A 23,023-nucleotide genomic window follows, 5' to 3' on the forward strand; every position below is an offset into this window, starting at 1 on the left:
TAATGCCTTTGTATTAATTACATCTGAAAATGGTTAGACCTTCACGTTGCTCGGATGATCGCGTAAAATGGCGGTCCAGTCTCTCCACTCATCATTACTAACCAATATCGGAGGGACGTAAAAAAGCCACTGAGGACGTAAAGAAACCCTGACAGTGACCACCCTTAGTGCCTACACTTCATACTAACCATCTCTCATGCTTGTAAATTGCATAAGAGCAATTTGATTACATCCATATAGAAAGGGCGCTATAAAATAATAAATCATTATCATTGCGGTTTCTTTCTTTCTTTCTGGTCCGGAGTTCGGTTTTGCTCGTTATAGAGTTCGGATCTCAGATCTAAACCCTCTTCAGAAATGTTTTACCGTTGTGTTTTCTCGGCCGAGAGAAAAGATACAAGGCAACTGTGACATTTTGTGTATTCAGATTTGACAAACTTTTACGCAGATCGACGGATTCGGGCTTTATTACTAACAGATCAATTGATTTACATACCCCTATCCACACCCCGACCCTATGTTATTATTAATATTATTTTCACAATCAAGTTTAAATTTTAAGCAAATACTTGCACTCGACATTCGATAGAATTCTCTGCTTTATCCCGCACTAACATTTTCGTGGTCAGTCGCGTTTCTCAAAAAAAAGCTAAGAAACCATTTGCACTCCGTACCAACATCGTCAACACCAAAGCCCCCACACTCGACACACGCGTGCGGCCATCCAATCCACTATTGACATTTATAGGCTCTTTCCACGTACAGATAAAGATAAAGAAAAACTCAACGCAATAGCCCAATAAAGGTGAATTATTAAGAAAAGCGTTGGAATCTGTTTTCTGTCTAAAGTTAGAGCAAAGATAGGTGTGGCAATGAGCGGCTTGATCCCATTACAGGAAAACTGTTTAATAAAAGCACCACAATCGTCTTAGTTGAGTGACAAATCCAAAGGGCAACTCTGCCTCAGCGATCATACCTTGATAACGGGACACATTTATGATGTATACTATAAAAAGGTCAGTCAGTTGGCTGGCTAGCCCGTAGAAGGATACCAATTATACAATAGTGAAGTAATCATCGAATCATTAGACCTCACAGAGTGTTAGATATTTCATCTCTCTTTCTCTATGTTATTGATGAATGAAGCTGAAAATAACCCATTCAAAAGAAATTACATGTTCGCTGTTCAAGAGGCGTGGTCCATTGATAAGGTAAACTTTTCCACGGAAATGTCTTTTAGAGGTTCAACTGACCCCTTAATAAATTCTAAAGGGGTTGATAGAACTTGTGGTGATCCTAATTTAGGGCATTGGATTAAAGCCTTTAGAGCAAAATAGAGTTAATTGGAAAGGGTAATCAGGTTGATTGTTTGATTTCACTGAATCTTTCCCTTATGATGTTTGGTTTTTCAGACTGTCAAATTAGCCTAAAGTATAACAGTTTTATCAGGCAAGACTTGGATCAGCCCTCTAAATGAAAAATTTGATGACAGACCAGGGGCAGATCCAGGAATTTGTTCAGGGAGGGGTGCTGCGCACAAGGTTAACCCTGGGAGGGGTGCAACCCTTAGAATCAAAGGGAAAAACATTATTTTGTATTGGTTATCTTCGAAGTATAGGGGCACAAAGTTGAACCAGGGAGGGGTGCGCACCCCCTGCACCCCTCCCCTGGATCTGCCACCGCAGACTCATGCTGCTCCTAAACTGTGTGGGAGTTCAAGAAGGGAATGGAAATGGAAAGGGAAATGGAAGAAGAAGAGGAGAATATGAGAGATGGCCAGCCCTAATTATAATGCATGTAAATCCACTTCTAGTCTCACTCCTTTCCTCTGCAAGGATAGCATCTTTGGTACCGCATTTTAGGTAAAAAGATTCCTGTGCTTGTAATAGATTTGCAACAAAATAAGTAGGGAAGAGAATGAGGAGAGTAAGAGAGATGGCCAGTCCTAATGCAGGTCAGTGAATCTGCTTCTAGCCCCCTACTAGTCTTCAAAAGTTTAATTAATGGCCATTCATCAAGAACTATAGATTGATTGATTGGTAGATAGATAAACTCTATTTCAGTGTCAAGATTAATTGGGGACACAATATTTTATATGCTTTGATGTTTCCTTATGACCAAACAAGATATATAAAAGAGCTTTGTCATTTAAAATGAACCACTAAAAGCCTAGTCATTGAACTATCTTATCAATATTGGCTTAACATCAAATTATAGGGTGTTTAAGAGTCTTGCCATTGATATTTGATGAGTCGGAAGATTAAACTCCATGACTTGGATAACTTAGACATAACAATAAAAGATAAGCATGAAATGCAATGCAGTTCACACCTGTTTGACTACAACCACATTTGAAAACCATAGCAAATCAATCAATATTGCTCTGTTTACAAAAACACCACTGGTACATTTTATTTTTTGTTGTAAGTACATTAGAGGTTAGTCAGATGCTGCTTGCTGAGAGGAGAGCCGTGCTCAGGATTGGATGTGCATGTATCACAAAAACCATTCAAATCCCTTAATTACTTATTTATGAGTATTTATGAGATATGTGTGCCTTTGATATTATATTCCCAGTATTATCTACTGGGTATACTTCAAAATCACATCCTTTTTTGTAAAAATGCTTGCCTAACAAGCCATTTTCACAAAGATACAGCTTATTGTACCTATATTGTACCTATATAGGTACAAAATTGCTGCCAAATATATCACACATCTGATATATTCTAGTCAACCTTTCATTGTCTTTTTAAGACTTTGTTCTAATTTAAATTTTTCTTTCACTGTTACCAGCATTGCTTGCTACCTCTTTTCTTAGCAAGATCTATTTTTACCCCATTTTAATAATAAAGTGTCAAATGAATCCAATGCAATTGTTTATCATTCATAAATCATTAAGGTAATAAGGGCTCCCAATGCAGCAGGTCTCCCTTTGTCCCCCTTCCTAAAGCAAACCAAATATGAAGGGCTGCATTGAGCTATTCTCTTATAAATGTAGTGAGCTTGGGTTGCCTGTGCATTAACTTCTCATAGTACCCGATTACACTTTATTAATATAAAAAGATTTGCAACTTGCCTTTTCCTCTTGTATTATTGACCACTAGTTCATCCAACAAAGGGACCCCAATATCACATGGATTCCCTTAAAAACAAAATGGCGGGTTAATGTAGGTAACTCAGTCCGTTAAATACAGGTATATTTTTAACAAAGTAAACTAGACGTCTCAACAAAAATTCTGCTTTCTTTGAGTACTAAAACAGCAAAAGAAAAAATTAGGTACAATCTTCTTGGAACAACAACGAAGTGATGAGAAATACAACTGAGGAGAGGCGGATTACTAATTTTAGAAAAAATTTGGTACATACCTTGACCCAAAAGCTCATAAAATTAAAAGGCCAAGAATTTTTTCTCGGGTACCGTAAAAATTATAGATACCTTCAATGAACTGCAAGAAGAAGATTTATATAAGATAAATACACTTATGTGAGGACTAAACTGAGCAAAAAATCTAAATACATGTATTTGGACTCACGTGTTGTATGGTTACTGGCGGGAAAATGAGGGGCATTTTGAAGCTTGCCACAGGGAGCCCAAGTTTATTTAACTGAAACATCGGATAATCAGAAAATTCGAATAATAATAATAATAATATTAATAATAATAATAATATTTATTTATAAAGCGCAAATACAAATCTGTTCTAAGCGCTAGTAAACAAACGACAAAGACAACGACAAAATAAAATTATTTACAAAGAATATGCTAATTTGAAGAGATAAGTTTTAAGTTCAGTTTTGAATGAGGCTAGACTTGATGCATTTCGGAGATATTGGAAGTGAGTTCCAGAGTTCAGGAGCAGCCACAGAGAAGGAGCGATGACCATAAGATTTAAGATTATAAGAATGTGCTGATAGAAGAACTTGTGATGCAGAACGAAGATTAATAGTTCAGGTTAAAAATCGAATAATCAGAAAATTCGAATAGTTCAGGTTAAAAATCGAACAATCAGAAAATTCGAGTAGTACAGGTTAAAAATCGAATAATCAGAAAATTTGAATAGTAAAGGTTAAGAATCGAATAATCCCAAAATTCGAATAGTTCAGGTTAAAAATCGAATAATCAGAAAATTCGAATAGTTCAGGTTAAAAATCGAACAATCAGAAAATTCGAGTAGTACAGGTTAAAAATCGAATAATCAGAATATTTGAATAGTACAGGTTAAGAATCGAATAATCCCAAAATTCGAATAGTTCAGGTTAAAAATCGAATAATCCCAAAATTCGAATACTTTTCGGATCTACGATTTCCACAGGAAGCCCGTAGATACGAAACAAATTCGCGCCTTTTTTAATAAATCTAAATAACGCCTTTGTTGATTGGTCCTTCGTACCAATGAAAAATAAGATTGATTTTGATTGGTTGATGAGTAATTATCACGTTGCTGTGGTAATGGCTCTACAAAGCTCTTGAACTCAAGGGTTCCATGTTTACATAAACACGAACATTCTATTCGATAAATCCTAAACAACATCTTTAATCAAGCCCAAAAACAAAACCAGTCAAAGCTGATTACTTCTAAGTTGAATAAACATGTATGGACCATAAAGGTTTAGGATGTTGCAGCGCCAAAATAGCTCCAGGCCGTACACCAGTGGAAGTTTTCGAACCAAATTACAGTTGTTCGATGAATTTATCAAAGAATTCACTTTCGTTGATGAAGAATTAAACCCCGAGGAAAGAAGACAGATTTTACAAGATCGTCTCACAAATGGTAAATACTTCCTATATATCTATTATCTTTAGTATCTGGACTTCGATGTTCGTCTGTTTTGAAATACATATTGTGTTATCTCTAACACAAACAGTTCATTAAATCTTTCAGGATACGAACCGTTCTGCGAAGCCATCAGAAATTTGTTCGGCAACGATGTCACTACTCAGGACCTGAAAGCATTGTTTAGGAAAATTGCCCTAAATCCTGATGCCAAAGTCGATTGGAGTGAGGTAAATCCTGTATAGAATCATAATTAGTTACTGAATAACCTCTTTCAGAAGCAAATTAACTTATTAATAGAATTAATTAAAAAGTTACAAATTCACGTGCAAAAAAATTCGTATTACAAAATATCACTTTCAATGGTTCTTTATTGGCCTCATGAGGTGCATTAATTTTTTGAATAGAAATTATTATTATTAAGAAGGGATTAAGTATTTATAAACTTCCTCATAGCTATTTAGATGTATCTCAATACAGTTTTTAATATGTTCTTATTCATTGAAGATGATGAAAAGATTTTGCAATTAATAGATGTTTTTATTTTTTTGTTCGTAGCTGTTTGGTATTGGTGGGGCTACCGATGAGGTACCAGACCTCCTTCTTAACGAAGACACTTCCTCTGTGATTACGACAAGCAAACGACGCACAGTTGGTGAGGCAGGAGGTGGGTATTAATTTTTATAAGGCCCAGACAAGTCCAAATTTTACCAGACAATATATTCATAGACTGGGGAGGGGGGTAACCTCCAGGGTAAGAGTATCGGGTAAGCTTGTCAGAAATTTTCAAAAATACCCCTTAAAGAAACAGGAATTCCTTTAAAGAGGGCATGGTTAGAAAATGTTATTACTGTTTTTACCCTAAGAGTTATGACGAGCACACTGGATACTCTTATCCTGCAGTCACCTCTAAACCAACCCCCCCCCCCCCCTCCCCAGGTTCATTTGACTGGCCACTATTTATAGTCATGGTATAAACCAGCCCTAAATGACTGGCTTCTTATTCTTGACTTTGAGAGGAACTTTGTAAAAATACAGTAGATTGTTATCCTTCACTGCACATGAAAACTATTATGTTTATACAAAGTGCCCCTCAAATTTGATGCAAATGAGCCCAATCAAAATGCTTTATGGGTCGTAACATACCAGTGAATATTGCTTTTATTATTATAATAATAATAATAATAATAATAATAACTTAAGATCTAGTCTTAAAAGAAATATGTACCCTGGATATAGAGTAACGCAAGTCAACATAGTATTTGACTTTCTATCTGGGTACCACACGGATTTGATTAGTAAACTGGCTGATGTAGGCCTCACTGAAGGACAACATAGTATTTGACTTTCTATCTGGGTACCACACGGATTTGATTAGTAAACTGGCTGATGTAGGCCTCACTGAAGGACTAGAAATTGTAAGAAAGTGTCAGAAATGGGTTATTTCACGGAACTGTGAGATTGTGAAATGTCTGTACAATTGTTAAATTTGTATACATCTTTGTAAAATCAGTCATGCAGGCATTTGCTTAGACTATTCATGCCCGCAATATTCTGTATTCATGTAGCAAAAATGTCTGAAGTTGAAATAAACATATGATAATAATAATAATAATAATAATGGTAATAATGTTTAATATTTATAAAGCGCAACTTTAATATGTGAATATGATTGAAATGCGCATAATGCTTCTTTTACTTACGTAACAGGAGACAAGAAAAGAAGAGATGTTGTACAGTGTATTGAACATGTACCTAAATACAACTTCTATGTCACTGCTTCTCAAAAGGGTATTATTTGCCAATGGAGTAACAAGGTATTTATTTTAAATTTTGAATTTCTTAATGATCTAGTTTTTGTTTATTTGTTAATATATTTATGGCACAACATGACCACGATAGTGCCACAACCAAGCATTTTTATTGTTGAAGGCTGAGCAGTGTTCTCATGTGCCCTGTGACTTTCATTTAAAATGTGTCAATAATTCTGCCGTTCCATTTTAAGTTCAGCTCTGTTTCGATTCCAAGCTAATTAGTTGATCATAAACCCACCATTTTGCATGTGACCTTGAAATAAATTTTAGAAAGAGTCTCATCCTGTTATTCAATATGACCCCAAACCTCAGTTTTACACTGATAGAAAATGAATTATTTGTATTTTCAGTTTCGCTTACAAGCCTGCACTGATATCAACGTACGTATCGTATTAGTATGACTTCACATTACTTTTTCTCTTTATTTGAACATACTATAATAAGTTTCTCATCTTTCTCATCTCATCTTTCTCAATCTTTTAGGAATCATCCTGGGTGACTGGTTGTGGCTTTTTGCCCAGTTTACGGAGGATAGCAGTAAGAAAACACTTCATTTTACACATTTTCTGTGTTAATAAGGACATGTGGTGACAATTTCTCACCAGCATTTTACTTCTTGCAGGTAACATCTGAAAGAGCTGTAGCATTATGGGATTACAGAGCAAAAAGAAAACAGTCTGTAAGTAAAATGAATTATATGATACAGAGTCAATAGTAAAGATCTTCTCCAAAATCACTGTAGGTAGCTAGGGTGTTGGGAATGTCTCAGTAGGTTTAGGTTGTTAGAAGGGTGGAATGTCATTAAGGTGTTGATAGGGTGTCAGTAGGGTGTTGGTGGGATGTCAAAAGGGTGTTGATAGAATGTCAGTAGGGTGTCTGTAGGGTGTTGGTAGGGTGTCAGTAGGGTGTTGGTGTGATGTCAAGAGGGTTTGATAGAATGTCAGTAGGGTGTTGGTAGGGTGTCAGTAGGGTGTTGGTAGGTTGTCAGTAGGGTGTTGTCGGGTTGTCAGTAGGGTGTTGCTAAGTTGTTAGTAGGGTGTTGGTAGGGTGTCAATAGGGTGTCAGTAGGGTTTTGGTAGGTGGTCAGTAGGGTGTTGGTAGGTTGTCTGTAGGGTGTTGGTAGGTTGTCAGTAGGGTGTTGGTAGATTGTCAGTAGGGTGTTGGTAGGTTGTCAGTAGGGTTTTGGTAGGTTGTCAGTAGGGTGTTGGTAGGTTGTCAGTAGGGCGTTGGTAGGTTGTCAAGAGGGTGTTGCTAGGTTGTTAGTAGGGTGTTGGTAGGGTGTCAGTAGGGTGTTGGTGGGATGTCATTAGGTTGTCAGTAGGATGTTGCTAGGTTGTCAGTATGGTGTTGGAGGGATGTTGCAGGTTGTTGGGGGTTGCTGTTGGTCCATACACCCTACCAACACCATTTTAAAGATGATTCAATCTTGTTATTACACAGACTATTTACCAGATAAAGCCAATAGAGAATTCACCCCAGTGTATGACTTACATCCCATGGAAAACCAACTCCATGAATGAAGACACTTTACTTTTCGGAGATGACCAAGGTAAAATCGTACCTCTATTACAAATTACAAGAGAATGCCAATGATTCCAAAATCTTCAGCCTCAGACCTGTTTACCATGGGTGTAATATTTTCCCATTTCAACCGTTGAGCACAGAAATGATACCTTAGAGAGTATAGTAACACGTGTTCTGAAAAGGGAAAACATTAAATCTGAGCTAGAGGTCCATACTTTTGCTGTTGTTATGTCTTTTTTAGGCCATGTTGTTCAGTGGGAATAATAGAATCGTTTGCGTTTGTATTTCTACAGGTTATGTAAACATGTTGACCATCTCCTCCAAGGATCTTCATATGAAGAACTCAAACACCAAAGCAGATTCTGTCGTTGTCAACATAGAGCCCAGCAAGCTTAGCAGGTGAGGGAGAATGCATAGATTACGCAGGATTTAGATTCTTACCAGTAACTGGGCATCATGTACTTTTATATTCATATTTGAGGTCTTGCATTTAACAACTAAAACAGCAAGCTTTTAACTGCTCTGTTAAGTAACAAAGCACACAGTAATTGACATAAGCACAAAGGAAGTGTGAAGACAACACAAGCTGTAGGCTAGTGCTTTTCGCATATCTCGATTGCTTTCGGCTTTAGTATCTACACTATATAATAAAAATGAATAGTGCATGATATTTTATCATTTTCATCTTTAAAGTCATCATTAAAAACCTTTTCACAGACTGGGTTTTTTAGCCTGCATGTAACTCAACTTTGAGTGAGAGTTGCTGAGCTGATGCATATGATTTTTTTATTATTTCATAGTGAAATCAAACGAAGAAAATTTCATGATGACTGGGTTCTTAAAGTAAGTGAATACAGTTACCTTTCTCAATCCCTCAAATTTTGTTCTGTTTTTGTTTGTTAATCTTGTCCTCCCTGGTCTTGTACTTTGTTCATTTGAAAATATGCTCTCCTGTATTTACCTGCTTGACACAAACTCTTTAATGTCAAACATGTTATTTCCAGATAAAGTATTTCCCACAGTTAGAGATGTTTGGTAGCTGTTCCCCGAGTTCAACGTGTTCATTTGTTCTGGGTAATCTTGATAGAGTGTTAAATAATGGGTAAGTCATGACAAAGTGCTCTACCCTTGCCAGCTGTACTTTCAATCTCAGTTTAGACTACAAGTCATTGTCGCTTCTTGCAGCTTTTCCAGTTATCAAACTATGAATCACACGCGCCGAATCGTCGTTTTGCAAAATCTACGATGGCGATGTCAACCGGAAGTGTAAATAATTTCTCTTTGGGGTTCTGTTCATTGGAGATTTCATTCAAAACATTGTCAGTGAAGTCAATTTATCCACGTTTTGATGTATTTTCTTTTCTTTTTCCAGTCCTGTAAGAGAGCTTGCTGTGCCTAAAGGTGTAAACTGCTTTGATTATTGTATGAGGGCAAATGTTATCATTACTGCAGGTAAACAATTTGTATAGTTGATGATCTCCCAATATCTGTATGGACCTGATGGATAGTAGTAGAAAAGATATTGGAATAAGAAAAAGATCCTGGTATAGGAAAACGGAAGGTCATTCAAGTAATCAGGAAAAAATAACGATAGTATAGAGTTAACTTACTAACTAACCATATTTTATTTTTCTCCTTAAGGTGCAGATAAAATCATCCGAATCTGGCATCCCTTGATCTTCACCAGGCCAACAGGTAATTCTCTCCATCCCTCTCTATTTTACCCTAGTTCGTTCGTTCGTTCATTCTTTCGTTTCTTCCTTCTTTCCTTCCTTCCCTCCTTCCTTGCTTGCTTGCTTGCTTGCTTGTTTGCTTGCTTGCTTGCTTGCTTGCTTGCTTGCTTACTTGCTTTCTCGCTCGCTTGCTCCCTTCCTCCCTCCCTCCCTCCCTCCCTCCCTCCCTCCCTCCTTCCCTCCCTCCCTCGCTCCCTCCCTCCCTCGCTCCCTCCCTCCATTCCTTCCTCCAGTCCAAACCTTCCTGTTTTTTTTCCATACCTCCTTTTCTCCCGCTGACTTGAATGGCGTGCATTATTATTTATTTTCGTCTTCCAGGGAAGCTGCTTGGTCACTTATTTACAATAGTGGAGGTTTGTGTCAACGAAAAAGACCAACAGTTAATCAGTCTCTCTACAGCACGTGTAAGTAAACCCATCTTTACACCTATTTTTATAATTACGCAACCCGGTAGAACAGTCCAAAACGCTGTCTAATGGAAAGTGTGTTAATTGAGGATGAATGAAACTATTTATTTCAAACGCTCGTTATCAGGGGCGCTTTCCGTTTACCTGGAAAAACCAGAAATTTCGGTTGGAAAATGTGCCATTCCGATTGGAAAGTTCCAGAAAACTCGGTCTTCCGATTGAGGTAATCAACTTTTCTCGCTCTTTTCGATTTGTACGGTAGACGCGTGTACCATTTGTCAGAAGTAACAGCTTCCCGCTCTTTTCTCACCATTAGCAATTAAATTTTCAACTCGATTGGTTTAACGGTAAGCACCCCAGAAAAGCTACCTTCTGCATTTTTGCTTTCTAAAAAAACCCTATTAGAGACTGATTTTTGTAAGAAACTTCGTGTCATATTATAGGATCTCCTTGGAACTAATTTTTAATTCCTAAATGTCTCTTAATAATTGAAAATATATAAATAACGAATTTTTGTTATCGTCTTGTTTTAGGTTTTTCGAGTGTGGGATATCCAAACTCTAACATGCCTTCAGGTAAAAAAAACCCTTGTAGTACGTCCAATGTAGAGTTTATCGCTAATCTCCAAACACAAACTGGAAGCATACGAAGGCACCTCTTTAAGCCGCTATAAAGTCAATTTATAACCCCGGATCACAGTTCTAAGATCACAGTTCGGAAGCCCGAGTGCACGCACGAATGTGAAATGGCTCGACCTGATAGCCTCTCTTCGGGCAACTCCTATTGCAACACCAGCAAACAATAAGCATTATACGCAGGCCTTTGTGTTTTTTTTCTTAGGTGTTTACGGATAACGAGGTGCGGCCAGGAGAGAAGCGCATTTCATCCATGCTATTTGATGCCAAGAACGACAGACTCATAACAGGTAAACTAAAGAAATGATACGGCCACCTTGTTAATACGAACGCCCTGCTAATATCCAGTAAATTGCATTTACTCTACGATGAACCTGCTTAATACGGCCATTTACCTTCTGTGCCCGTATTAACGAGGTTCTATTGTGTTAGCACTAATTATTTAGTCGGAAAACACTGACCGCCCAAGCCGTTCGGATAATAAGGAGACGAACCCGTAGAATTGCGTTTCTCTGTGTTTTCGTATTTGAACAATGATTTCGAATGTACTTATATGTATATGGGTTCATTTAGGTTGTAGTGTCATTGATACTTGGCCGTTAACAAGAGCTATACAGGATTCATTACAAGTACCTCATACTCATGACAGACCACTTAGCCAGGTAAGTTCGACCGCTCGGTTAGTGATCAGTTATTATATGGCCAAACTCAGGTACCGTAGCAACCCTAGGCCAGATCCTTAGGCAACGTCAGGGATGGATTCAAGAGGATTTTTTGGGGGGAGGGAGGGACATAATGAGGAAAGGAGGGAGGGTGGATAGAAAGAGAGGGAGGGAGGGAGGTTGGGAGGGAGGGAGGTTGGGAGGGAGGGAGGGCAGTAAAGATGGTGGCAGGGAGAGACGAGGGAGGGGAGGAAGAAGGGAAGGAGTGAGAGGGAAGATGTGTAGGAAGGGAGGGAGGGAATAAAGGAGTGAGAAGGAAGAGGGAGGGTGGGAAGGAGTGAGGGTGGGAGTTGCGCGTCGTAACTTTGGTTTAGTCAGATCGTTAACCACATGAATATCCGCACATTTTTCTTCAGCTTCTCTACAATCCTCACATGAGTCAAGTCATTAGCGTGTGTACTGAAGGAATCATGAAGGTAAATAAAAACTCATGCAGCTACTTTTTTTCCCTGCCACTCCTAAGTGCTATAAGCACTAAGGGAATCTACTGTACATCTTTTTCAGGTCTGGGAAATGGAGACAGGTCAAGCGATTTACCAGGTCCCGGATGCTCACGGCCCGTCCAATGAAATCACAGCTATGAACATAGATAACACAGGCTACAGACTTGTTACAGGAGCATACGATGGTATGTTTTATTATATGACTTATTTTGCCTCTTTTGACACGTTATGAGCAGGCGACCGGAAGACATTCCCCTCAGCGCGGGATTAGCTCACCAGCATATACGTCATGACCCTGAATAGTTATTGACTACAGTACTATATATTAATTTACAATAAACGTCTCTTGATGTAGCACTTTGCTACTTGTTCTAAGGCACTGCAAACGAAGCCACCAAGCGCCTTGACATATCTTCGCCATCCTCTTAAAAATTTGGTCGTCTGGTTGCTTGGATTCGTAACAGTTTTGGAGTCAATGACTTCAGCTGCAGGGTTATCCAAGTCTGTCTTTGGATTCTCTTCTAAATCTAGGGAACCAATTTCATCTACACATGGAAGGCGTTCTTTCTCCTCTTTGTAGTTCGAGCTTGTGTTGATTAATGAGAAAGCCTGCTCAGGGATTTTTTCAGAGGACAAGCTTACAAGGAACTTGCCTTCCGCAGGCGAAGAGACGGATTCACTTTCTTTAGCTGTAGCTACGACTACCTCTTGTATTTCTTGTGGTTCCATTGCAGACAACCAGTCATTCAATTTGCTTCTCAATACCTCCATGTTTTCTTCATTTAGGATGGATTCTTGTCCTGGAATGTGAAGGCTGAGGTCCCATTCTTCGAACTCTTGTTTGTCTTCGAAGTATTCAAAGTCCTGTAGAGTTTCGTCTTCACTGTTACTTTCATTGTATACTGGACTAAATATCTCCTCTATCTGAACTCCACAACTAGACTCGTTTTGTCTTTGTTCTTCCTTGTCCTGGAATGTTACATAGTCTTCAAGATCGTCTACGTCTTCAATCACGACACCAAGTTGTTGCTCAGTTTGTGTGTCCCCTTCGTACGGCCACTCGAGTGCTGGTCCCTTGTTGTTGAAGTCAGCAAACATGGGCAGGTCTGACTGGGTTCTGGGTGCTTTTGACGTTACATCAACTGACTGAACAACTTTGACACTGCTGACTGAGGAAGCACCTCCATACTGTTGGCTCTGACTGTACTGGTTAACTTGTTCATAGTACGATGTCATACCATCAGACTCTACTCCTCCACCAACTCTTGAACCACCAGCCACGTCGTTGGCTCCTTGTGAATGACAGGAGTTAATTTGTTGATAATAACCGCCCACACTAACAGAAGAGTCGTGTTGATAAACTTGACATTGTTGTGCGAAGCCACTGTTGGGCTGATCATATACACAATACAAGGGCTGGTAGACATATACATAACCTCCCGTTGCTCTGAGGTCGAAGGTGTTACCGGGGAACGAACCGTACGATGGCGTAGCGCCTCCATTTTCGTACCACACTGAGCTATTAGAGACTAAAGGCATCTGTACATACTTTGTAACGTGATGTGTCTGGCTTTGCTGCTGGACATTCGTGGCGCCGTTAGGCGTAGAGTGTGGCATAACACGGTCAGCCTGCTGAAAACACGCTCCAGCAGCTGCTGGGTAGCCATAAACGTTACCGTTCCATGTATCTTGCGAAACAGTGACACAAGATTCTTTGGTAAATGACTGGAAGGTATCCATAGAAACCGAACCACGCTGTCCATTTTGTCCGTTAAGCATTTTATCGTTTGGGATTTTTCGTCGTTTTCTCAAGCACTTTTATATTCTCGCAACTTCACTCAAAACTTCTCCAATCAAAGTCTTTTTTAAGATCATTGTTACGTTAGAGCGCGCGCTACTGACGTTGATGACAAAACATTCGCGCGCATTTTTTCGCGCGCGCGTCCTCGCTCGCCCCTGTTCACAGGCATCCCAAAAGCTAAAACAACAAAGAGCAGCAAGGTAAACGCTTCATAATTCATTCATAACGTTTTCTCTACTTAAAGCTGAAGTTGACAATTTTAAACTAATTTCAAACAGGAATTTCAAAAAATGATAAACATTCATTTGCTTTGATTTTAATTTTGATTTTACTTCCATTATCTGAATTGGGCGTCCTGTGCTTTCACAACTCGTCGAAGCTTTATTTCTGATTAGAATAATCGTATCGATTCAGGTTCGATCAAGGCATGGGATTTTGGAAGTGGACAGTTATACAAGTCGTTCCCAGACGAGCCCAGTAAACACCAAGAGAACACGATCACGGGTCTAGTGTATCACACCATTGGAGACAGACGTTGTTTATTCGTGTCTTCGTGGGGTAAAGGCATTAGAATTCTCGAGGTAAGTCATTGCCAACTCCTTAACATTCGTGTACGCTTCGTGCGATAGTTTCAATTTATGTCTTGAATTCAAACATTCAGCCGATGGACATTCACCCTTACTTAAAGAATGTACTAATAAAACTTAGACGGAAGGCTCGATCCTCTATTGATGGTTTTCAACCATTCCCAAGAGAATTAAATAACAAAAGACACGACGGCCATGTTGGAGGATATAACAAAAGAATTCATTGACAGTTCTTTTGTTAAGTTCCTCCAACATGGCCGCCGTGAAAACCATCAACTGATCCCAGACGGGGAAATTAGTTTCTCAACTAATATTCTTTAAATAAACTGTTCCCAAGTCCTTTATAATTGTACCACGTGACCCCTTTGCACCAGTGACAGCGCGCGAAAAATTTTTCTTTGGTTATGTATATATATACTATCTATATATTGTTTGATTATTTTTCGTCCTTTGAAGGATTGTTATGACCTACCGATGTTTTCTGAGCTGAGAATCCTGAGTGATTCATTCACTCCACCAAATTCTATTGCTGTACCGGGTACGTATATATTGTGCCCTATCTTCCATAGGTTCAATCTAGATAGAGTTTTTTCACGTGACGTCACAGCGGCCATGTTGGTTGACCAAAGCAATACATTTTCTATCCTCCGGGAATTGAACTCTATTTTATATGCAAAAACTGTGCAGAAAGTTTCTACTGTTTGGTACACCAATATGGCCGCCGCGTCACGTAAGTGAAAACGCTCTATAAGACATGGGCTTTTTTTGAAATTCAAACACAAATGTTTTATAGCAATCTCTTTAACAAGACAACATTTTTTATTAAAAGAGTTTCTTTGATCATTATTAGAGGGTCCCACGCCGTTCATATCTAGAGCGCCACTTCCAGGTATTGGGCAAGAACCTAACTCCTTGAAACAGGTATGCATCTAATAAAATATTGCTGTCGCTTTTGTATCCAGAGAGCGCGGCGCTACCCATGGTTATACGACACTAATTCAATGTAATAAATCGTTTTTGAGATACCGAACGTGTTGCATTGTGGTGTAGCTTGGGTACAAACATCTTTTGTTCAATTTATACATTACTATATGTTGTATGTAGCAAAAATAGGCCACCATGCAATCTGTTTATCAAACGCATAAAAGGCTATGCTTGGTGCATCGACGAGATGGCATGACCCATATCTTATGTTTACCCCAACCACTAGGCATTTACTGTAAAGATTTTTAACTTCACTACATATTTGCGCATACTTTTTTCGATTGGAATACTCAAGCTGGTGATCCAATAGAAAAATCGTGCGCGCTCCATATAATGGAAATATGTTGAAGTGACGACTTCCAACATATTTCCATACCATGGAATAGTCCAAAGTGTTGGAAGACTGTAACTTCAACTATTCTTCCAACATATTTCCAGCTCATCTCCAACATCTCAAGTCGATAAATTTTACCAGTGTGAAGTGTTAGAGCAGTGATGAGGGATGATGAGGGGAAGGTAAAGAGATCGTAAATAAGTCATTATGCTTTTGTTTTCTTCTAGATGAACTTGCAAAGGTCCTGTGAAGTCACGTGTCTTGAAGACTGCAGTGGGTCTCTGTTAATGGCCGGAACCAGTGACGGTGCGATAATAATGTGGAACTTGGAGACGGAGAAAGTTATATCAAGGTGATTTCACATAGATTTTATATTCTTTTATATGTTAGCGTGCACTACTCCCGTGAATAATCTTGTGTTGCGGGTCACACACACCACTATATTCAATATTCTATGCATACAACTATGAACTCATATTGATGGAGGAAAACCAGAGAACCTCGAAAAAGAGCTCGTGGCAAGGGAGAGAACCACAGAAACAAACTATGTCACATGTGCGGTTAGTCGATGATTTATCATACTAAAATCTGCGGCCATTTTTGACTCTCATGCAGGTTCGTGTTGCCAGCGACCAGTGGAAGCCCACATAGTGGAGGAGCCAAAAGGCAACGTCGAGAAGACCAAAGCCTTGTACATGCTTGTCGATTCCTCGTACATAAAGTTAGAAGACCAATCATCTACGGAGAAAAGTGAGTTGATGCATCAGTAATAAAACTATCATTGTTTCTTTAGTATAAAGGTTTTGTTTAATTCTGAAACTCTCTGGAATTGAATTCTCTCTCATGTTCTGGACGATTGTATTGTTCCTGCCATCCAGTTTGATGGTGCAATTAGGCGCTATGAATGTTGGACATATACCGTGGTTTTTGCTTTGCCTTTCTCCACTTGTAGTTTTCTATGGTTTGTGGAGTACCGCAAGGCTTTATTATGGACCTCGTTGAATATAATTTTAATGGTCTCGGAATATCCCAGTGCTCCATTGATTATTATTTTGGTGGTCGCGGAGTACCCCAGGGCTCTTTCATGGGTCCGTTAAACAATATTATTTGGATGACTATGGAGTTCCCCAGAGTTCTATTATGCTCCCTTTATTATTATTTTTATAGTCGCGGAGTACCTCAGAGCTCTATTGTAGGTCCTTCGGACTATGATTTTGATAGTCATTTTCTCTTGGATTTCAGGACTTTTCGCCTTCATACCGTAGAAGAGGAATCAGAAAGTGAACTAGAAACAGAAAAATCAACCTCTCACATGGAAGAAACTGAGGAGAAAACCCCAGAGAAATCCGGCTCAATCAGTGAAGTACAAGATGACGGAGACGTTGAAATGAAAGAAGACGAGAGAGACAAAGTCGATATAAAGTCTGATGGAGGACAAAATTATGGCGACAATGATGATGACGACGATAACAGGAAAGATGATGGTGATGATGAGAAACATGATGATGATGAGGCAAAAGATGATAACGAGACTGATTCACCATACCTACGCATCAGTGATCCTGCTGTCTTGTCCTGTCATCACGATGGATATTTACGATTCTGGAATCTTGAGGTTTGTTTATGTGTCTTACGTAATACGCACTAAACAGATTAAGAAGTAGGTATTTTTCCGCCACGTTTCTATCTTCTTCCAGTTTTTCACTTTATCTTTTGCAAACTTTCTCAGCAAAAACACCTTGGAGAGTTTGTCGTGTTTCCCTCGCTTATTCTGAAGAAATTCGTACTTTCCAATTGACGTTTCACATGTGCCGCCGTAAACGAGAGGCTTAGCTTTGATTCAAAACACGTGCAAGACGAGGGGAATCAAATATAAAGTTTTTTAGATTTCCTCAACAAAAAATACAGGGCAAAAGCATTTTTTCGCCCTAAAACATGGTTGCCATGACAACCATCTCGAGTCTTTCACTCAGAACGTAGGCAAATTTTATATTCACTCTTCTAATCTTGCAATAATCATTGTAATAGTTTTCGTTTTAATTTGTTTTATTCAAGGGACGAATGTTGAATGAGATTCGTGCCGTTACACGAAGACAAGCCTCAGCAGTCACGTGTGTAACGACTGACGTAGACTGTAATTACGTCATCAGTGGTGACGCAAGTAAGTAAAGTATCTTCTTTAGAGCAGATTCCGTATGAAACGACACTGTACGCGTAACGGGGTTCACGAAGTTCGTGCAATCTGATCAGATGATGTGAATTTTGTCACTTTTTCATTGGTTAAAAATGAAAGCAATTTGAGAGTCATTATATCTTGAGTTTCCCGCTCGCAGGAAATCAGCAAATAACCTCATAGCTCATTTGTTTGTTACTGCGTCGCGTTATTGATCTTGTTTCATTCATTCAGAGGGCTACGTTACTGTCTGGGAAGTTGGGAGCTTCTTGTTGGACCCACCTAAAGATTCCAAACCAAAAGATGACGAGGAACAGACGAGTAAAAAGAAGGAACCTAAGGTATGCCTTCGATAAGAATAATAATTGGTTCTTTCCTCCCTCCCTCCCTCCCTCTCTTCCTTCCTTCCTTCCTTCCTTCCTTCCTTCCTTCCTTCCTTCCTTCCTTCCTTCCTTCCTTCCTTCCTTCCTTCCGTCCTTCCTTCCTTCCTTCTTTTTCTTCCTTCCTTCATCCACACATCCTTTCTTTCTTTCTTTTTTATCCTCAAATGGGATCGCCCAACACCAGCATGATGCCGACCAACAACATACTCATATAAATAAATCATTTCTTACCACCAATTCACATATTTTATCAATATTTTGTCCAGAACGTCATCAAGCAAATCGTCTGCTGGCGAGCTCATCTGACTCGTATAGTTGGAATTGAACACTTGGAGAGCGCTGAAGTTGTAGTCACAGCCTCGACTGACTGTTCCGTGAGGGTCTGGTACCGAGACACAGGTATAGTAATAGGAAATTATAACAAACCACAAATACCAGAAAAAACTTTTTTCCAGCTGATCTGAGAGAAGATGTTAGCCAGTCCGAATGGGACAAAATGTGCAAAATTAAGGTGTCACTTGTCTTCTTGAACTTATGGATTTCCAGGCCACCAAACGGGGGGAAAAAACGTTGCTAATAAGAGGTTGATAACATGATAACTAATCAGCGACTTTTATATATTTATATTTTATTTTATGGAAATATTTTATATATTAATTGTGAATTTTATATATCTATTTTACACTGGTGCATTTTTCACAGCGCCATGACACCTCAGTTTTCCAGTGACGTCATTTCTACGTCACTATTTCATATCAGCTGGCTGGTTATTCATTATCCTCAAAAAATATTATTCACGATTCTAGTTTTCTTCCTAGATATACAAACTTCTTCAGGCCCATTATTTATTTTAGTTGTTTGTTTCCAGGTCACTTTATTGGTTTCTTTGGGCAACCAAGGCTATGGCATCTCCCCAGTTCTAAATCAGTACCATCTACTCCTGTACGACCCTATGACATCACCGAGGTGGGTAATGCTCATTCTAATGCTATCCTTTACGGCCCCCTCCCCTCCTCCCCTTCCTTGCCAACCCCCTCCCCCTCCCCGACACCCGCCCACCACGCCCCAACAGTCCCTCTTTCCCTCTTCTTATCCCCACTACTTGTAGACTGCTACACAAGCTATAATTGCCGATAATATCTTATATAATATATAATGTCAGCGTTTTTGGGGAGTTGGAGTGTCAATGTTTTACAAATCATCCTTTTATTAATGATGATAATAAAAATAAACCTTATCACACGGCTCGTCACATTGGCCCCACCTACCCGCACATATTTCCCCCGTGCATTTTTTTTTTTTTTTTTGCCTTATTACTCTATAGCAATTTTTTTATATTTCTTTAAGGTTCCTATCAAGACGCTAAAGAACCTCTCTACTAAATCCATAACTGACCAAGAAAGTAGTGTTGACTGCCCTCTGATGTTTGATGATAACAGGTAGATTTTTGAAGTATGCTCGTTTTATCAGCTATTCACAGGTACCATTAAAAGCCCGTAGGATTTCAAAAACTTTTTAAAAACTTTTTAACCTTTAGCTCATTGGATAATTATTATAATTCTTATTATTATTACAGATGGTATCCGTTCCGCCATTCTGCTAAGGAAGAAACGAGGGCAAAAGGGAATGCAAAAAAGTTTTTCGATTCGTTATCAAAACCAAAGGTACGGAAATGAAACTGATATGCAAATACTACAGACGTTCTGCCTGTCTGTCTCCACTTAGATCCAGTCGTAAATTCTGTCTTTGCAGAAAATTATATATGTCTGTCTGTCTGTCTGTATCCACTTACATCCGGTTGTAGATCCTGTCTTTGCAATAAGATATATCTGTGTCTGACTGTCAGTCCGTCTGTCTGTCCGTGTGTCATACAATATTAACATGTAATATTCTTGTCTTATAGCACTACAATTCTCATCTCCAAAGTTCACGTACTGGGTCACCCGAGAATGGTGCCGTTTTTCGTGCTTTGCCTGTTTATAGGGTGAGTCAATCAGTCAGTCGGTCAATTAGTCGATCAGTCAGTCAGGCAGGCAGGCAGTCAGTCAGTTAGGCAGGCATTCAGTCAGTCAGTCAGTCAGTCGGTCAGTCAGTCAGGCAGGCAGGCAGGCAGTCAGTCAGTTAGGCAGGCATTCAGTCAGTCAGTCAGTCAATCGGTCAGTCAGTCGGTCGGTCAGTCGGCCAGTCAGTCAGTCAGTCAGTCAGTCAGTCAGTCAGTCAGTCAGTCGGTCAGTCAGTCGGTCGGTCAGTCGGCCAGTCAGTCAGTCAGTCAGTCAGTCAGTCAGTCAGTCAGTGGGTCAGTCAGTCAATCAGTCAGTCAATCAGTCGGCCAGTCAGTCAGTCAGTCAGTGGGTCAGTCGGTCAGTCAGTCAGTCAGTCGGCCAGTCAGTCAGTGGGTCAGTCAGTCGGTCAGTCAGTCAGTCAGTCAATCAGTCAGTCAATCAGTCAGTCAGTGGGTCAGTCAGTCAGTCAGTCAGTGGGTCAGTCAGTGGGTCAGTCAGTGGGTCAGTCAGTCAATCAGTCAGTGGGTCAGTCAGTCGGTCAGTCAGTGGGTCAGTCAGTCGGTCGGTCAGTCGGTCAGTCAGTCAGGGTTAACACCTTCCAACTATTAGTCAGTCATTTGTCTCTTAATGATTCTATTGTTTTATATCTTATATGGCATTTTGTTCTGTCTGTCACAGATTGAATCACCAGAGAGGCTCAAAACACCGGCTGTTGCGCATCAGTCAACATGGATAACAAACCAAGCAAACGCCGCACAAGCAAAAGTAAGTAAGCACATAGCGGTTTTTGTATGAGTGGGAAACGATACGGCAAATTGCGAGCTGTACTCTTACCGTTCCTTTTTTTTATCATTTTGTTTTACCGTAACTGTAGCTACACGCTGTGATTGGATGAATTACTGGAAGACAATGAGAAGCCATTCCAGTGTTGCGGCATGCATTTCGTACCGTGTACGTGCTATAAGTCAGTACCGTGCGTTTCCCACTCATACGATAACCATTCTTATGGAAAGCCATTTCAATGTTACGGCATGTCGTACCTTGTACGCGCAGTAGGTCAGTACCGTACGTTTCCCACTCATACGATAACCATTATTATGGAAAGCCATTTCAATGTTATGGCATGTCGTACCTTGTACGCGCAGTAAGTCAGTACCGTACGTTTCCCACTCCTAGGATAAGCACTCTAACATTCAGCACCACTAGACATGCATTGACGGTTAGTGAAATAGAGCAATTGCATTTATGCAAAAAATGTCCTAACAAACCAGTGATTTGTATTCATTTAAGTTATTTTGCATTGATTTTTCTTATCTAGTCCCAAGGAAACAAACCAACCTATACCTATCGATCGACATCTCCTATCAAGGTATCCTGATCTACATAATAACGTATAGAATAACAAATCCCGAAACAATCCCTGGGCTGATTTAAATCTGGGCAAGGCTAACTCACCAATCGAATTGGAATTTATCGTGTTGCTATTGAGGGGGGAAGGAAAACGGGGAAACCCGGAGAAAAACCCCGAAATCAGTGGAAAGACCGTACTCTTCTCACTTGTGACAATGAGTCAAGAAATCAAATCTAAGACCCCAGAGGCGATTGCACTACTGCTACACAACCATTGATTCCCAAGGCCCCAAGCGGAGAGGTTAGGACGTGACTAAATATACTGCCTTGTTATAGAAACTTCGTATTTTCTTTCCAGGAGCAAGTAGTATCAAGATTTCCGCATCTCGTACAAGCAAACCGAAGATAACAGACCTTGCTGGTCAGCGGAGGTATTAGCACGTCCGACTTGACCAGCAAACTTATTGTCGCCTTTATACATATTTATAGTTCGTCTCGAGAACATTTCACGATCAGTAGATTTTATTGCCCGTGACACAAGTACGATACAAAAGTACCATCGCGTGACAGTAGCCTAGCGCTGAGTGGATTTCATTGGCCAGGTCCATAGATGTGGTCAGTGACCGTAGCGTGACATACTTCTGTCTTATTTTTCGAGAAGGAGAAGTAACGTCTTTGCTGTATAACGTAAAGCAATCTCGTTACCCAGAGCCAATATTTCTTACTGCGCATGCTCGACGAAATAAAATTTTCAGAAATGGCAGAAGTCATATTTTTTCAAGAAGGAGACTGAATAAGGTCTTTGCAGTATAATGTATAGTATTGGTAGAGTTCCAATGGCAGTTTTAGCTCAGTGTTATATAGTCGAAAGATATAGGAAAATATTAAAATTGCTGATGATTCCTGATTAAAAAGGAACTAAAACCGCAAAAAAGATTTGTAAAACACATGTCAAATGAGTTTTTACTTATAACCAGAAGGAACTATTCTTTAACTTTAATTGAGTGAATGTCACTCAATTGGCAAGTTCTGCCATGGCAAGTTTGACTGTAATAACACTGCGATTAAATCTAAAAAATCGAATGTGTTTTTGGCTAAAAAAGCCTAGAAATCCCTATGGAATTTATATTCACTTTTTTGCAATCTTTTAAAACAAACGATATTTTCGAAACGCACTTTCGCTGGCTGTTTTCCTTCTTTATCAATTTTGAATAGTATTTGAATTTATCTCAAAAAGTCTCGATAGTGGTTGGAAATCCTCGATTACTTCCTGACGTTTATTTTAGTTCATTCACGGCCGAAATACTGTCAAAAAGAGCAATGACGTTTTACATGTTTGAGGTGCCTGCAAA

General features: G+C 39.5%; 1 protein-coding gene across 1 annotated transcript; it reads left to right on the forward strand.

Annotated features, from left to right (window-relative positions):
- Positions 1 to 4,473: 4,473 nt before the first annotated feature.
- Positions 4,474 to 22,754, forward strand: LOC116306050 (WD repeat-containing protein 64). Its single transcript, XM_031716080.2, has 35 exons — positions 4,474 to 4,775; positions 4,887 to 5,008; positions 5,337 to 5,445; positions 6,489 to 6,595; positions 6,943 to 6,972; positions 7,076 to 7,129; positions 7,215 to 7,271; positions 8,033 to 8,141; positions 8,410 to 8,515; positions 8,917 to 8,959; positions 9,121 to 9,218; positions 9,489 to 9,568; positions 9,758 to 9,811; positions 10,168 to 10,253; positions 10,790 to 10,831; positions 11,097 to 11,181; positions 11,465 to 11,553; positions 11,970 to 12,029; positions 12,118 to 12,241; positions 14,272 to 14,438; positions 14,901 to 14,982; positions 15,295 to 15,365; positions 15,990 to 16,114; positions 16,378 to 16,512; positions 17,005 to 17,377; positions 17,818 to 17,923; positions 18,170 to 18,276; positions 18,585 to 18,717; positions 19,187 to 19,284; positions 19,666 to 19,757; positions 19,895 to 19,982; positions 20,222 to 20,302; positions 21,000 to 21,086; positions 21,640 to 21,690; positions 22,030 to 22,754. Exons 1-35 carry the CDS (start codon positions 4,619 to 4,621, stop codon positions 22,078 to 22,080), a joined length of 3,459 nt encoding a protein of 1,152 aa, XP_031571940.2. The 5' UTR covers positions 4,474 to 4,618; the 3' UTR covers positions 22,081 to 22,754.
- The last annotated feature ends 269 nt before the right edge of the window (positions 22,755 to 23,023 follow it).

Source organism: Actinia tenebrosa, unplaced genomic scaffold (genome assembly GCF_029948245.1).
Source record: "Actinia tenebrosa isolate PJP-AT-01 unplaced genomic scaffold, QUT_ActTen_1.0 PGA_scaffold8__29_contigs__length_14323225, whole genome shotgun sequence".
Classification (NCBI taxonomy): Eukaryota; Metazoa; Cnidaria; class Anthozoa; order Actiniaria; family Actiniidae; genus Actinia; species Actinia tenebrosa.

Excerpts from the sequence above, each read along its gene's own strand:
- LOC116306050 (XM_031716080.2), top strand. The coding sequence starts at position 4,619 with ATGTTGCAGCGCCAAAATAGCTCCAGGCCGTACACCAGTGGAAGTTTT. Across the intron at positions 12,030-12,117 it reads GTACTGAAGGAATCATGAAG|GTCTGGGAAATGGAGACAGG; the intron begins GTAAATAAAAAC and ends CATCTTTTTCAG. Across the intron at positions 18,277-18,584 it reads GTAAAAAGAAGGAACCTAAG|AACGTCATCAAGCAAATCGT; the intron begins GTATGCCTTCGA and ends TATTTTGTCCAG.